General features: G+C 37.8%; 1 protein-coding gene across 2 annotated transcripts; it reads left to right on the forward strand.

The window, feature by feature from the left end:
• The first annotated feature begins 4333 nt into the window (after nucleotides 1–4333).
• ccdc169 (coiled-coil domain containing 169) lies at nucleotides 4334–14698 on the forward strand. Of its 2 annotated transcripts, XM_026941877.3 has the most exons (8): nucleotides 4337–4879; nucleotides 5002–5084; nucleotides 6910–7020; nucleotides 8019–8059; nucleotides 9870–9968; nucleotides 10247–10300; nucleotides 10565–10641; nucleotides 12234–14696. In XM_026941877.3, exons 1-8 carry the CDS (start codon nucleotides 4806–4808, stop codon nucleotides 12322–12324), a joined length of 630 nt encoding a protein of 209 aa, XP_026797678.1. In that variant the 5' UTR covers nucleotides 4337–4805; the 3' UTR covers nucleotides 12325–14696. The 2 variants fall into 2 exon arrangements, with proteins under 2 accessions (XP_026797679.1, XP_026797678.1); XM_026941878.3 differs by lacking the exon at nucleotides 6910–7020 and having other exon boundaries at nucleotides 4334–4879; nucleotides 12234–14698.
• The last annotated feature ends 1290 nt before the right edge of the window (nucleotides 14699–15988 follow it).

Below are 15988 nucleotides of genomic sequence, written 5' to 3' on the forward strand. Positions count from 1 at the left end.
GAGGCTACTGAGTTTTTTTCAGGTCAGTAATAATGTACAAGTTGGTTTGGATCAATGCGTTCAACTGTTTAGAAGCTACTGAAATTTTTTTCTAAAGAAAAATTCATTTAAAAAATCTTAACAGTTAAACTAAAGTAAACATTTAAAGTAAAATTCTAAAGTAATATTCTAGAGAAGGTGCAAAATATTTTACAAGTCGTTTTGGATCAGTATGTTCAAACTGTTTAGAAGCTATTGAATTTTTTCCTAATGAAAATGTCTAAAAATTTGGTAACAAATTTGCCAAAGTAAAGTGTGTAGTATATTTTAGAGAATGTGCATATTAATTATCAAAGTAGTTTGGATCAATGCATTCATCTGTTTAAAAGCTATTGAATAGATTTTTTTAAAAATCTCTAAAATAATCATGAGAAGGTGCACAGTAATCTTCTTGGATCAGCACATTCATTTGGAACATTCGGACATATTTCCAAAAAATATATATACAGTATATAGTGCAAAGAGCGCATGTGGTATCCAGATACAACGCCACAGGCGCACTGGAAGGGGAGAAAATCAAGCCAGCAAAATTGGCTCATCCCATTGTTGTCAGAATAAATATTCCAAAACCAGGCACTCATGTGGACTGTTTGCAGTTAAAGCCTTTATTTTGAGGGCTGATAAAAAGTCACCGGATACACCAACACCCATCGGCTTCAGCAAGCCTTCGTCAGGCTGTATGTGGCTAAGCATGATCTTGAAGCTAAACATAGGAGAGACTGTACTTTAAAGGTGTCAAGAAGGTGGCAGGTTTCATGTGGTGTCAGGGCTGGAGACAAACTTAAGCACCTTAAGCAGCGAGAGACTTATTGGATCCACATGCTCAAGGCCCTTACCTATCCAAGTCTCAGTGAGGTCTCTTTTCCTTTCTTGTAGCTTCCCTTGAGGGTCTCCATTTGGGTTTATATGCATTAGTTTAAGTATGTATATGTATATGTATATGTATATGCAGTGCATTGAACTTGTACACGTACATATATGTATTTATATATATGGTCCCATGTATCCTCTTTATTTTTTGTCTAGCCTGAACCTGTATTGTCTGATGCTACTATTTGGCTGCATTGTTTTGTTCATTTTCTCGTGAAATCACTCCTTGTTAAATTTAACAAATGACGTCACTCTTCTTATTGAAACTTCTTATAGAAGTCAGACACCTCAAATGGCTACCTGGTCAAATGGAATATGGAGATTTTTAAATAAAGTTTAGTTTATATATTTTTTTAGATTACTGTGGTAAAGTTGGTTTGACATTCGCATATTGCGATTTTTGTCTTCAGTAGCATTTGAACAGTGGGCTCAAAAAGGTTAAACATGTAAATTATTGTTATTCACGTCTGAGACAATAATGTACAACCTCTTACTTTCTGGTAATTGATACGCTGATTTCTATGGCGATCTGAAAAAGATGGGTGGGTAGGAAAAAGCCCCTTCTTTCCAAAAAGGATATGGCAGCACAAAATTTTGCAAAAAAAAGTTTTTTTTGCATCTGAACAAACCACAAACATTCTCGAACAATATCATTTGGACTGAAGAGAACATGGAGATGTTTGGTCATTGTGCACAGCACCATTTTTGGTGAAACCCAAACAAAGCATATCACCACAAACACCCCATACCAACTGTCAGGCATGGTGGTTGAGGGGTGATGATTTGGGCTTTCTTTGCAGCCACTGGACCCAGGAAACTTGCACATATTGAGACAACAATGAACTCCAATTTATATCAGAATATTCTTGAGACAAATGTGAGGCCATTTGTCCAGCAGCTTAAGCTGGGCCAAAATTGGGTCATGCAACAGGACAATGATCCCAAGCACACAAGTAGATCGACATCTGAATGGCTAAAGAGGAAAAAATGAAGGTGTTGGAATAGCCAAGTCAAAGTCCAGACCTCAACCCCATTGAGATGCTGTCGCACGATCTTAAGAGAGCTGTGCATAAACAAATGTCCTCAAACATCAGTGAAGCTCAAACATCAACTGAAGCAAATTATAAAGAAGGGTGGGCCAAAATTTCTCCAAAACAATATGAGAGACTGATAAACTCCTACAGAAACCGTTTACTTATTGTTGTTAAAGTGGTTACTGAATTATAGGGTGAACTTATTTTTTCTCACCCAGTTTCTGAATGTTGGTTTACTTTTTGGGGAAAAAAACATTTTTAAATATAGATTATTTGTTTGATTATAGAAATTGGTGAGGACCACACAATTGTTATTTAGGGTCTGATAAATAAAATCATAGAATTATAGGGGGCTGTACTTTCATTTTCCCATGACTCTACATTCTAGAGAAGGGTCATAATATTGTACAAGTTGTTTTGGATTGATACGTTCAACCGTTCGGGAAGTTATTCCAATTAGTAGTTTGATAAACTTCAATAACAGTTAAACTTGCCAGAATAAAGAATGTATTATTATACCGAAGGTGCAGAATATTGTATAGGTTGTTTTGGATCAATACGTTCAACCATTTAGAAACTGTTGAATTTTTTCCCAAATAAAAATTCATTAAAATCAATAACAGTTAAACTTGCCAAAGTAAAAAGTGTAGTATATTCTAGATAAGTTTCAAGTTGGTTTGGATCAATACGTTCATCCATTTAGAGGCTACTGAGTTTTTTTCAGGTCAGTAATAATGTACAAGTTGGTTTGGATCAATGCGTTCAACTGTTTAGAAGCTACTGAAATTTTTTTCTAAAGAAAAATTCATTTAAAAAATCTTAACAGTTAAACTAAAGTAAACATTTAAAGTAAAATTCTAAAGTAATATTCTAGAGAAGGTGCAAAATATTTTACAAGTCGTTTTGGATCAGTATGTTCAAACTGTTTAGAAGCTATTGAATTTTTTCCTAATGAAAATGTCTAAAAATTTGGTAACAAATTTGCCAAAGTAAAGTGTGTAGTATATTTTAGAGAATGTGCATATTAATTATCAAAGTAGTTTGGATCAATGCATTCATCTGTTTAAAAGCTATTGAATAGATTTTTTTAAAAATCTCTAAAATAATCATGAGAAGGTGCACAGTAATCTTCTTGGATCAGCACATTCATTTGGAACATTCGGACATATTTCCAAAAAATATATATACAGTATATAGTGCAAAGAGCGCATGTGGTATCCAGATACAAAGCCACAGGCGCACTGGAAGGGGAGAAAATCAAGCCAGCAAAATTGGCTCATCCCATTGTTGTCAGAATAAAGATTCCAAAACCAGGCACTCATGTGGACTGTTTGCAGTTAAAGCCTTTATTTTGAGGGCTGATAAAAAGTCACCGGATACACCAACACCCATCGGCTTCAGCAAGCCTTCGTCAGGCTGTATGTGGCTAAGCATGATCTTGAAGCTAAACATAGGAGAGACTGTACTTTAAAGGTGTCAAGAAGGTGGCAGGTTTCATGTGGTGTCAGGGCTGGAGACAAACTTAAGCACCTTAAGCAGCGAGAGACTTATTGGATCCACATGCTCAAGGCCCTTACCTATCCAAGTCTCAGTGAGGTCTCTTTTCCTTTCTTGTAGCTTCCCTTGAGGGTCTCCATTTGGGTTTATATGCATTAGTTTAAGTATGTATATGTATATGTATATGTATATGCAGTGCATTGAACTTGTACACGTACATATATGTATTTATATATATGGTCCCATGTATCCTCTTTATTTTTTGTCTAGCCTGAACCTGTATTGTCTGTTTGTATAACTGTTGTGTAAATAATCAACAGACATAGTGATACTGGATCGTTCACTTCTTGTATGTTCTTGTACTATGTTGGGGTTCCTACCTTTTTTAAGATGAGAATTTTTGAGAGTCCCTTAGTGGTCAGTAGCTCAATGATAATCATTACATAATGATAAATAAACTGCTCAGTCCACATGTGTCTGCTTTTGGAATCTTTGCTCTGACAACAGTGTTATGAGCCAATTTTCCTTGACTTTGCCTGATATTTTCAAACAATTACAAAAATTCAGAAAGGTATACAGTGTTCAAACTAACAGTTTTCAGGAAATTTAATATTGTTCCAGAACAATTTTGCAGAAAATCTTGATGACATGATATAATAGCAACCACTAAGCCACTCTCTAATCTGATTTCCAGTTTCTATTTCTCCTAGTGTCAATTATTAATAATAATACTTATTACTCAAAAATATGCATACATTTTCATTACAAACATGAAGGTAACTAGATGTAGAAGGCATGTATTGTTTTTGAGCATGTATTGTTTTTTATCTGTGTGAGCAGTAGCTGGTTTGAGTGGTATGCAGTAAGATGCTGAAATCAGGCGGTTAATGTCACTCTTCACACTTTTCCTTGTTGCCGCACTTTAACGACGCTCCCTAAAGAGATGAGGAACCTGGAGTATATTCGGAGGAAATGTTCCACTCGTTCCGAATCAGGACTTTCCCGACTTGATTAATCGGGTGTATTTGACTCTCCTTTTGAGGACAAATTCAAGTCTTGTAGTCTTACGATAGTTTGGCGTGCTGTTCCTGTGCTATTGACCGGAAATTCCCGAATGTCTGAATATGAAACTCACATTACCGCACTTTTAGGATTAGATTTCTTGCTTTTTTTTTTTTTTTTTTTTTTTAAAGTTTGCAACATAATTTCTGATCTCATAGTTAATACTGTGATTGTGGTGGTGTTTACATTTATTTCCGGAATTAACTACAGCGACCCCCCCCCCCGAGTGGTACACTCCGTTTCCATAGTTACGGCTTAACAGTCGGCGCGCGCGGTTAGCAGCAGTGTGAGTGTGATTGAGAGATGGGAGATGGTGATATAAGCGGATATGATTTAGCGCGATTGCAGGCTGAACTCGAGCAGGAGAGAGAGATGAGGTAAGTATGATTATTCTGGTTTAGCTACTTAACGATCTGCTCAGATGAGCTGTGAGTGTTGTAAGCAGGAGTGTTGTGTGGTTTGCTCTTTATTTCACCTGCAATAATAACACTCCTGTAAGAGAGCTGCTGAAGGAGTCGGTGTGGGACCTGACACGCACCCTGGCTGATCTGGAGGAGAGAGTCAACAGTGTGGATGGAGAAGGTGTGTAAACTCAATCCTGCGTCCTCTAGTGACTCGGCATCAGAATTACTTTAAAACTCTACAGTCAAACGAACTGATCTTTACTGTCAGCACAGAGTAGGTCACTGTGAATGAATCAAAATAGCAGATTCAGTGACTTTGAAGAACAGTTACTTTAAAATTCTACAGTAAAAATCAATTCATTTCTGTTCATAACTCACTATTGTTATGTGTGGGTTGTAGTTCTGAAATGTCCATTTTATTTCAGCGGTAAGGTGTAGTAAAACATTAATATTTTGGTGTCAGAGGCTTCCTCTGTGAAATGAACCATCTACACTTGCTTTGATTTATAATAATAATAATAATAATAATAATAATAATAATAATACTTTTTTGCCCATTTTTTAAATGGAAAAGCGTAAATATAAAAACTTTTATGCTGTATAATCATAGCTACTGTGAATTGTTGTGTGTTTGTTTTGTTACTTATTTATCTTGACCGTGTATGTTCAAACCGTGGCTGGCTTGACCGCAGTCTTATTACAAAAGGTGATTTGTGGTGAACAGGGGAGTTTCTAGAGTTTGATCACTACTGGGGCACTACAGGCCCCCAAGAATTTTACAAAATTACTTCAAAATTTCTAGCCCCTCTCCCCTCCTTCTCCCCAGAAAAAATATTTTGCAAAAAGCACCAAAGCATTCAATTCTGGTGACTTTGGGAGTATTTATTTATTTATTTAAATCATATTATGTTACAAGCATTAATGTAAGGCTGCTCTGACATTTTTACCATATCTGGGTAATTTATTGATCTTGTGATTGTAGATTTAAGTCCAGGTTATAAAAGATTTATTTGAGGGGTAGGGAAATGAAATTGTGCAGTGAAATGTTGATCATTCGAATGCAGTGTTTGTCCCTACTGTCTGCTTCCCCTCACCTGACTGAGGATGCTCTTCTCTTCCTCTGCCACCTGCCTCTGGAATGAAATAAGTTCGTATATCCATCTGGATAAATAAAAATAAGCATAAGCAAGTAGTACTAAGTAGATCACTCCTTGCAAACAGAACAGCTAACACATTTTTAAAAAATGTAGAAAAAACCTTTAACTCCACACCTAGCATTTTCATGAGCAAACTAACTAACTAACTAACTAACCCCTTAAATAAACAAATCACTTCAACAAGCTTTCACTACTGATGACTAAATCACATCGTTTGTGGCAGAATGATAAATTAGAGGAGATGAGCAAGCATTCTTTTAGCAGTTAACAAGCTAACATTATCGATCAATTCTGTGCCAAATAAATTACATCTGGAAAACAGGATGTCCTCATTCAGCTAAATACAAATTCACATACTACTCATTAACACAGTGATAAGTGTTAGCCTGGTAGTTACCTCTCCTCGGTTACAATGTCGTATTATGAATGATCATCTGACTGCAAGTCGAGGTTTCCACAGGGAAAAGTGAGGCGAGGAGGAGCACAGCGAGGGGGCGAGGTGAATGATTGAAGAGGATGAGCAGGAGATTTTCATTTCAGCTGGTGTTACAATCAGCCTTCATGTTTTAAATAAGTCAAATGATGTAAATGATAACGTTCAATGAATAGGAAAGCCTATTTTCAGACGTATCTACTGTAATGTACCTCATCAGACAATGATTTATCAGGATGATTTTACTGGGGCACAGCAAAATGGTGACGCCCCTGCTGGCAGCTGAAGTGTTTTTATCCCTGTTGGCTCACTGGAAAGGGCGAGTATGCCAAAACAGGGTTGCAGTATTCTGCTGATCTGTAATAAGTTTGGGTAAATTGTAAAACAGAGTGAAAAGCCTTCTGTGTGCCCAGGGAATGAATGGAGAACCAGATACGAGACCCAAATGGAGCTTAACAGGCAGCTGGAGAGGCAAATTGGAGTTGTACAGGAGAGGCTGGAGAGTCTACGTGGAAATCCTATGGGTACAAAATGTTTTCCAAATCCATTAAGATCCATTAATTGTAGACAAAGGATGAACTCATGTCACCTCTAACATTAATTTTGTTATTTCTCCATTGTTCCTGCCATCAATACGATATTTTCTAATAACACAATAAGGCTTTCTGAAAGTTCTAAGAAGCTGTACAATCGAAATGAAATAGAAAATGTCTATCTGGCTGATTTATAAAGAGCTTTCAACTAACATGTACTACAACGATAAATAGTATGTATTTTATGTAATCTCTTTCAAATGTAGCATGTTTGTTATTTGCTTATGTTAGAACTACACGGAGTTGTCAGTTTATATAGTAGTGGAAGCTTTAGGTAGAGTTAGGTTGTGAGTTCAAATCCCAGCACTGTCAGGCTGCCACTGCTGGGCTCTTAACCCTCAGCTGTATAAAATGAGATAAATGTAAGTTGCTCTGGAGAAGGGTGTCTGACTGTTGTCCCTCTGTTGGTAGGCATAACCCTCTCTACCTCATCCATCAGTGGAAAGCTAATATTGTTCCATTTGCAGAAACTTGACATGACCACTAAGCCACTCTCTAATTTGATTTCCAGTTTCTATTTCTCCTAGTGTCAATTATTAATAATAATTATTATAATTCAAAAAATCCATACATTTTCATTACAAACATAAAGTTAACTACATCTTGTAGAAGGCATGTATTGTTTTTGAGCTACTGTTTTAATTCTAATTATTTTCAGTTGCAAAATTCTGGTAATCAGTATATCTGTGTGGGCATCTCTGTCTGGATGGGGAGTACTGAATACTCACTCACTTTCATGGGGAATCCAGAGTCTATCCCTGGAACACTGGGCGTGAGGCAGGAATACACCCTGAATGGGATGCCAGTCCATTGCAGGGCACCAGGACACGATCACACACTCACTCACATCTACAGACAAACGCTTGGAGGGAATAGGCTATGTTAATGCTATAATAGGCTGATGTTTTTTTTTTTTGTTTTTTTTTTAGATCGACTGGCTTCAATTCGCTCGTATGATGAGATGACAGTGGTGAGTTAACATTTTAACACTGTTGAATTTCAATATTCTTATGTGGACTATGGAGCAATATTGTATAGATTCACAAAATCCCCCATTTTGTTATATTGTTAATTTGCACATGTGTCAGCTTTAATTTCCTTCTTCTTGACCTGTGGTGTGTTGTGTTGGTTCCCTTCAAATTAGAGCCTGTGACAACTGCAGTAATCCACTGTGCAGAGGCCTCCTAAAAATGTGTTATGCAGTGAACAGCAATCAGATCATTTGGGAATAGAGCATGATGTCTCAGCAAGGGCATCATGATAATGAGATTAAGTTTTTGAGAATGAGAATAAGTGTGAATCCACAGAATTACTTTAAACCATATTATTTTGTATTTGTAAACCAGAGCTTGGAAACATACATTGGTGTGGGAATAAATGTGAAAAAAGGTGGACATCGGTTCCACATGACTGAATTGAGTTACATTAACACAATTTGTTTTCATACATCCAACATGATTTGATTGTGTATTTTTAAAGCCCTGGATAAAACCAAAGCCTTCCTTGTGCCTCGAGTGCAACGTTACTAACTCTGTGTCAGGGATGTTCAGTCTTATCCGGAAAGGGCCATTATGGGTACAGGTTTTCATTTCATCCAGGCAGAAGCCACACCTGAGACTGTTGGAAGCCAATATCAGTTGATTAAACAGTTGGAATCCGGTGAGGCTCCTGCTTGATTGGAATGAAAACCTGCACCCACACTGGCCCTTTGCAGATAAGATTGGTGACCCCTGTGTTGTGTCTAGCTTCACCCCCCTCACCAGCAATAAATTACTCCATTTTGGTCCAGTGTTTATTATGGTTTTACATATTTTTTCAGGTTATATGTACTAGTTAGAAATAAAAAAAATTCAACTTGATTCAGTTCAAATTGCACCTTTATATCTTACTGCATAAAATATGCTTGGGGTTTAGTTAAGACAGAGGAGGAGAGAAATGAGCATTATCCATTAGCATTAGGGCCTTCTATGCCCTTAGGTAAAAGCTGTTCTGTGAATGGTGATTGGATCCGATCACTAAAAGGTTTTTTGTCAGAGACTGCTAGATAGGGCAAATCCCCATCTATACTAAAGGTGTTTGTGATGGTCATAGCAGGGTGTCACAGCAGTGTAAATGGCATCTCTCTGTGGGCTTATTTAAGTTATCACAACCTTTTTGAAAGGGGCAAGGCAGGTCCAGCCACAATGTCCAAAGACCATGAGTGCGGCGGTCATCTCAGTTCTAAGGTGTGTAGGTTCCACATGAATCAGCAGTGACCTGGTGAAACTTGGCAAGAAGATTCTGTGGAATTATGGTTATGTCATTAATATTTATCACAAATACTGCATTATACATCACTTTTTGACATTGTTGGAAGTCATGCATTTGAACATGCACAAAGAGGTATCCAGGTATGCTCATACTCATATGCTCATATGCTCCAGGTATCAGCATGAACATTTTTTTAATCATTTGCCTTTAAACTTATATACTTATATACTGTAATGCTTCTATACTGTTATGCTTTATACCCTATCAAGGTTTCCTCCTCTTGTCATCTCGGAGTTTTCCTTGCCATTGTTGCCTCAGGCTTTCTCATTAATGATCTGAATCTACATCTGGTTTGCGATAATGTTGCTTTGTGGCAATGTCTATTGATAAAAGAACTATACAAATGAAACTGAATTCTCCCTTCCCCTGGCAGTGATCCGGGGATCATATAAGCACAGTTATAAACATAATCAGCATTCGCAATTAATTTGCCTCATAACTCTGTGGAAATGTTCATTTGCTTTCCTCAGGACACTTTAAGACACCGACTTAAACTTCTGAGCACCGAAAAGAGTAGCCTCCAAAGTCAGCTGCTGGAATGCCGTCTGAGAATTGAACAAGAGGGAAAGGTCTCTTCTTATTTTCTCCAGTAATAACTTCATGGTGCTTGTGGACATTTGTATGGGAAGGCTTATTATTTAATGTGTGTATCAGTTACTATTGTTATTGCGATGTTGAAGTGAATGAGGTGAATCAGACTTCCTGAGGCATTATGGCAATTATTTTACAGTGATACTGCCATGGGCATTTTTGCTGTAATAAGTAAACCTTGTTCAATGTAACATTAAGGAACAATTGTTTGCAAAGACCTTAATGTGTGGTGTGTTCTTGTTTCCATTTTCATAAGGCATATCAAAAGGCCTATGATGAGCGGCGAGCTTATCTTTCAGAGATTGCAAAGGTGAACTTGGAGATCTGTTATATTTAAGAAATACCTGCCTTTTTATTAGCAATTTTATTATGATTTTTGATGATTTTATTATCAATTTTATCATCAGGTTTGTATGAATTTTATTCTATCTCTGATTTTATTATACATAAATTCAGTGTAAAGGGACTTGGTGCTAAGCATCTGATCCATAAGCTAAATAGTGTGGTATTGATGCTGTAGATTCTTCTGCATCATTTAAAAATGAAATACATTTTTTTACGTTTATGTCAACAGGTCTCTTCTGCTTTTGATTGGACCAGAAAGCAGCAGTTAGCCCAGTCCCAAAAGACTACCCATAGTCCAGGAAAAGGGTAAATATTACAGCTGCATTGTTTAGAACTTTTGGCTTATAAATGCGATTAGATGTGATTAGATGTTTATCAGAACACCTTTAAATTTAACTGTCTGAAATTTCCTAACAGCATTACTATTATTTTTGAACATGTATTCATTCCATAATAGAAGTACCTTTGTTTAGTATTCGACACAAAGTCATAACTATAATTTTACAGTAGCGCTCCAGCGAAATGTAATATATTGAAACAATAATTATAAGGCAAATATGCAGAATGTACCATAATCCTTGGGTGTGTATTTAATTTGATTTTCTTGGAAGAATTTTAAGGGGTTTATTCATCCCAGTTTTAGTGTGATTAAGTGTTTGGGCAACATAAACATGTAAAATAAAGTTGTAACTTTATTTTACACTATTTAAATGCACTTGTGAAAGGCTGTTCATGATTTATTGTTCTTTAAAATAACTTTAGTTCAACAGGCTTTGTAGACCATGAATGAAATTCCTACCTATCATTTAATACTTCTAAGGAAATGTACAAATTAAAGGAAAACTCAATATAAAGTAAGGTTTTGGGCCACCAGGAGCCACCAGAGCAGCTTTAAAGAACCTTGGTGCAGATTCTACAAGTCTCTAGAACTGTGCTGGGGGATGAACACATTTGTGCAAAATCTCCCATAGGTGTTGAGCCGGGTTGAGATCTGGTGACTGTGAAGGCCATAGCATATGATTTCTATAACTGTCATAATCCTAAACCCTAAAAAAAGATGAAGAGATAGAAATGTTTCCTCACAGAATAAAGCTTATCAGTCACCTTGTATTGATTTTCAGTGACCCTTTCCTTTATGGTGGAGCTATAACCATTCCACTGAAATGCCATCCACAGTATAACAGAGCTATACCACTTGTCGAGAATATGGTGAAGGATGAGTTATCTGACCATATCACTTTTTCCACATCTATAGACCTTGCTGCAGTTCAGGGTTTTTGAACTCTGAAATGTGCATTTGTCTTTGTAATGAGGTGTTTATGCTCTGCAGCCCTACTGTAACATCTCTCTCTGTGTGGTTGTCAGTGGACTGACAACCTGATCACATCCTGCACTGACATTCTCAGTCACCTGAAGAACAGTTGTTCTTATGTCTTTCTTTACATGTCTCACTATTACACAATCATCATTGTTATTAAATGTGCACCACAATTTCCAGCCCTATTTACTTATGTCTTCAGATGGATCTAAATGCAGATGTCACTGTAGTCACTGCTCCTCCTGAAACACAGCCAGTTGATAAGTCTTTGTGACTTAAGCTCCTGCTATCCATGCTCCAACAATGAGCCCTCTTTCAAAGGCGGTTAAATCTGTCTGTCTTGCCATCTTGATCCAAAATCAAGGAAAACTGGGCCTGCTAAGCGCTTTTATACAGAAATGGAAGGATGTTAATTGCTTAATTGTATCATACAGTTCATTTGTCTGGAGTCATCAGCACTTTGTTTTTCCACTCTTTTATCCAGGTTTTTTCCTGTCAACCATCTGTATATGTATAAGCCGTGTTTGTGTAGGAGTTATCAACCCTAGACTAACCCTAGCATTCTGTCCTTTCTTACTAGAGCTCCAGTGATGTTGAGGCATGACTTAAAGGGAAAGAAAGGTGTAGCCAGTACAGTCACACAGACGCGGCTGCCAAGACTGAAGCGTTGACAAGAGATGCCCTGAACAAATACCAAGAAATCATGAAGGAAGCATATAGCATGACTCAGAAAATAGTAATTTTCACGTTTCACCCACTCTCTCTGGTTTAAGATCAAAGTCCACTTGAGATGTAAGCATATGTTGGTCACCTCAGTCAATAACAACAAAAAATACTGTAGAATGGTTTGATGGCAATGACTTTCAGCACAGTTTGGTATGTGAAGGTCAGCTGACCTGAGAAAAATCTGGAAAAACCCAGCATTTATCTTTTAGTGTCATTAATACAGCATGGTAATAGCTGTACAGCATGGTAATAGCAAAATCAAGGGTGTAGGACTTTATACAATTTGACAACTTTATTCGATTTTCTTTTTGCTAAGGCTTCATACAGTTTATCATGATAGCTGGCCAATGTTATGCTATTTTTTTTCTTGGTTACAGCAATATTAGCTTTATTTTGGTGACATGAACTAAATAAACAACAATCATTTCATTTAATGTTTTTAGGTTAAGTAGATAAGTGATTTACTGTATTTACTAACAAGTTAAAATAATATCACAAAGGTAGAACAGAATTATTTTTATGCTTTTTATGTTACAGTCTGCTAGATAGGCACCTCAAGCATTTTCCTAATGTTGTTTGACTCTTGCAGTTATAAAGAATGATTAACTAACCAGGTAGCTAACACTGGCTGCTCCATATTATCACCTGATTCAATCCCATACAAGGACCCTAATGAAGTGAATAAAAATGATGAGGCAAAAGTCCTGTGTGACTGCTGCTTCAGGTTAACTAGTAGTTCAGGTTAACTAGTACAAGTGGTGTTTGTGTCATCCTTGCTAATTCTATATAAAATGCTATAATGCAACACACACACACACACATTTAGTCAATTAGCTAATTTGCCGACCCATTTTCTATGAATTATTATAACATTTAAGATTTTGTATTACAGCATCAGTGCATTTATTCATGTTATACACTTTTTAATTACAGTTAATAGGAAATTGAAATAGTGTACATACTTGTACATTTAATCTGCCCTTCTGTTTGCTCTAAATGTGTTCATACTGAATATGCATGTTTTATACAAATTCTTTAATAAAAAAAGCAAGAAAAATATCTCACATTTACACTGATTGTAAAAATATTTTGTGGAAGTTTTTGTTTGGTTAGGCCCATTTTCAACTCTCTAGACTCACAGGCCAGCGAAAGGTGCATGGGTCTATAAACTGATCATATATTCACATATGATATTACTCAATCTGCAAATGCCTGTGATGATCGGTGATGGGTGACATTTTTGTGATTTTCCATTAAAAGATGAATTTCCAACAAAACAGAAATTGCATAAGATCACACAACTACAAATTATGTACCATGGCTTAATAAACTGCTTGTATGCAGTAGCCTTATGTCAAATGTAGGCACTGTATGAAATGAGGTAATTTTTGTGCTTACTTTACTCAGTGATTTTATTGTGTACGTGTCATGTCAGTGCTGGAATCGTTGCTGAGTTCCAGTTCCCAGAACACCTTACAAACATGGCCACCATGGACTACGATTCCCAGCACTCACCCACATTGTCATGTTCACAGTCACGAGATTACTGAATCTGGACTGGGAGTAACATATATGCTGCGCCCCAATTCGCCTACTTATACTGTAAACTAAAAGTATGTACTCTTTTTGTGAAGAAAAATTACATACACATTTGAGTGTGTAGCAAAAAAGTATGCAAGTACTGGAACATACTAACACGTCATGTAACGGAAGAGAACGTCATTGCCTAGTTACGCACACTGTCACTGTTAACAAACTCCTCGTTGCATTTCAGCTTTTAAAACTTTGGTTAGTGCTTAACATTTAAGTTTTTACACCTAAATGCTAAAGACACATCACCGACGTTACACTCGTCTGCCATGCTTGCAGGTTAAATTCGGCGAAGCAAACTGTCACAAAACTCCTCTTCCCACATGCGAGGAGTTGTGGTCAATATTAGCTGAAAAAGTGTCCACGGTTCCACATGGTTCCATGAAAAAATACCGGAAATAGCAGACCATGTGGGTACCTTTGGGCTTCATTTCAACATACTATGATTTGGAAGGCACTAATTCTAATCTTAGGATGGATAGTAGGCGAATTGGGAAGCAGCATCAGTGTATTCTTGCCTGACTAACCAAGCCTTTGATACAGTACATATCTTGCTATTCTGATTTTTGACCTTGTTTCGTTACCTGGTTTCACTATTTCTGGATTTTGCCTAGTCTATGTGGTTTGCTGTTTGCCTGAATCTCTGCCTGTTTTTGTCTCACATTTTTGGATTGTCTGTCTGTACTTTAATAAGTACCACTTGCAACTGCAATCAACTGCAAATGTCTCCACCGCCTGACAGGCAGGTCAGCAGGACTGGCGAAAGGCACAAGGCCGTCTGGTTGGTGAGCACCAATAGCACCTGGCCTTGTTGGAAGCCAAACTAATGCAGCTCACCAACATGCACCCACCAACTTTCATGGCACAATGGCCATTTCAGCTCCTTCCCTCATTCCCTGTCCTGACAAGTATTTGAGAGAGCCAGCTCTTTGCACGGGCTTCATGCTACAATGCCCCCTTTACTTTCCTGGCCAGAAGGGCATCTTGGAGCAAAATAAGGTTACCCGGTTTATCAGTCTGCTCATGGGCAAGGCACTAACCTAGGTGCCGGCAGTCTGGTCTCAGGGAGGGGAGCATATTTCATCCTACGACCGTTTCATAGAACTTTTCCAGTTGGTCTCTGATTGCTCTCCGGAAGGAAAGGAAATTCCTTTCTATTACCCAAGGTCAACTCACTGCCACGGAATATGCACTGGAATTCCGTACCTTTGCTGCAGGGAGTGGATGGAACGAGCCTGCACTTAAGGCAGCATAACGCAGGGGTTTGAACCTGAATTTATCACCGAAATTACCTGCCGTGATGACTCAGGGTCACTGGACTCACTGATTGATCTCGCCATCCACTTAGATCATCTTCTGCACAATTGCCAAAAACCCAAGGTAGGGTGGAATTACCAACCTGAAACTTACAGCCCTGAACCCATGCAAGTGGGCCACGCCAAACTGAGTGACAAAGAGCTTGAGCAACGAAGACATGAAAGACTGTTACTACTGCGGCAACCCAAATCAACCTGAATAAACACTCAGGAAGTGTTTCTATGTTTTTAACGTTAATTGACCAAGCCCTTGCCAAGACGCTCAATCTCCGCACTCAACTACTCCAGCATCCTCTATACATTGAAAGTATGGTCCAATCTGGTGGTCGATTTTTTCAATGACCTCCCCAAATCATTGACCCACACCATCGTTATTGTAATCATAGTCTGGTTTTCCAAGTCACTGCGCCTCATTGCCCAATCTGCCTAATCTGAAACAGCTGAGCTCATATTCACATATGTGTTTTGATACTTCAAAATCCCAGAGGACATCATGAGTGACACGGGCACTCAATTCACATCCTGGGTGTGGACTAGCTTCATGGAAATGCTGGGAGTCATGGTCAGTCTATCATCCACAAGCTAATGTGCAGGTGGAGCGGAGAAACTAAGAAATCAACAGATTCCTAAGAACATTCTGTGCTAACAATCAAGACGAATGGGCTCGGTTCCTCCCTTGGGCAAAATATGCCCAGAACTCCCT

This window comes from Pangasianodon hypophthalmus, chromosome 17 (genome assembly GCF_027358585.1).
Source record: "Pangasianodon hypophthalmus isolate fPanHyp1 chromosome 17, fPanHyp1.pri, whole genome shotgun sequence".
Classification (NCBI taxonomy): Eukaryota; Metazoa; Chordata; class Actinopteri; order Siluriformes; family Pangasiidae; genus Pangasianodon; species Pangasianodon hypophthalmus.

Coding starts and splice junctions, on each gene's coding strand:
- ccdc169 (XM_026941877.3), top strand. CDS start 4,806: ATGGGAGATGGTGATATAAGCGGATATGATTTAGCGCGATTGCAGGCT. Junction 5,085..6,909: donor CAACAGTGTGGATGGAGAAG/GTGTGTAAACTC, acceptor CTGTGTGCCCAG/GGAATGAATGGAGAACCAGA. Junction 7,021..8,018: donor TCTACGTGGAAATCCTATGG/GTACAAAATGTT, acceptor TTTTTTTTTTAG/ATCGACTGGCTTCAATTCGC.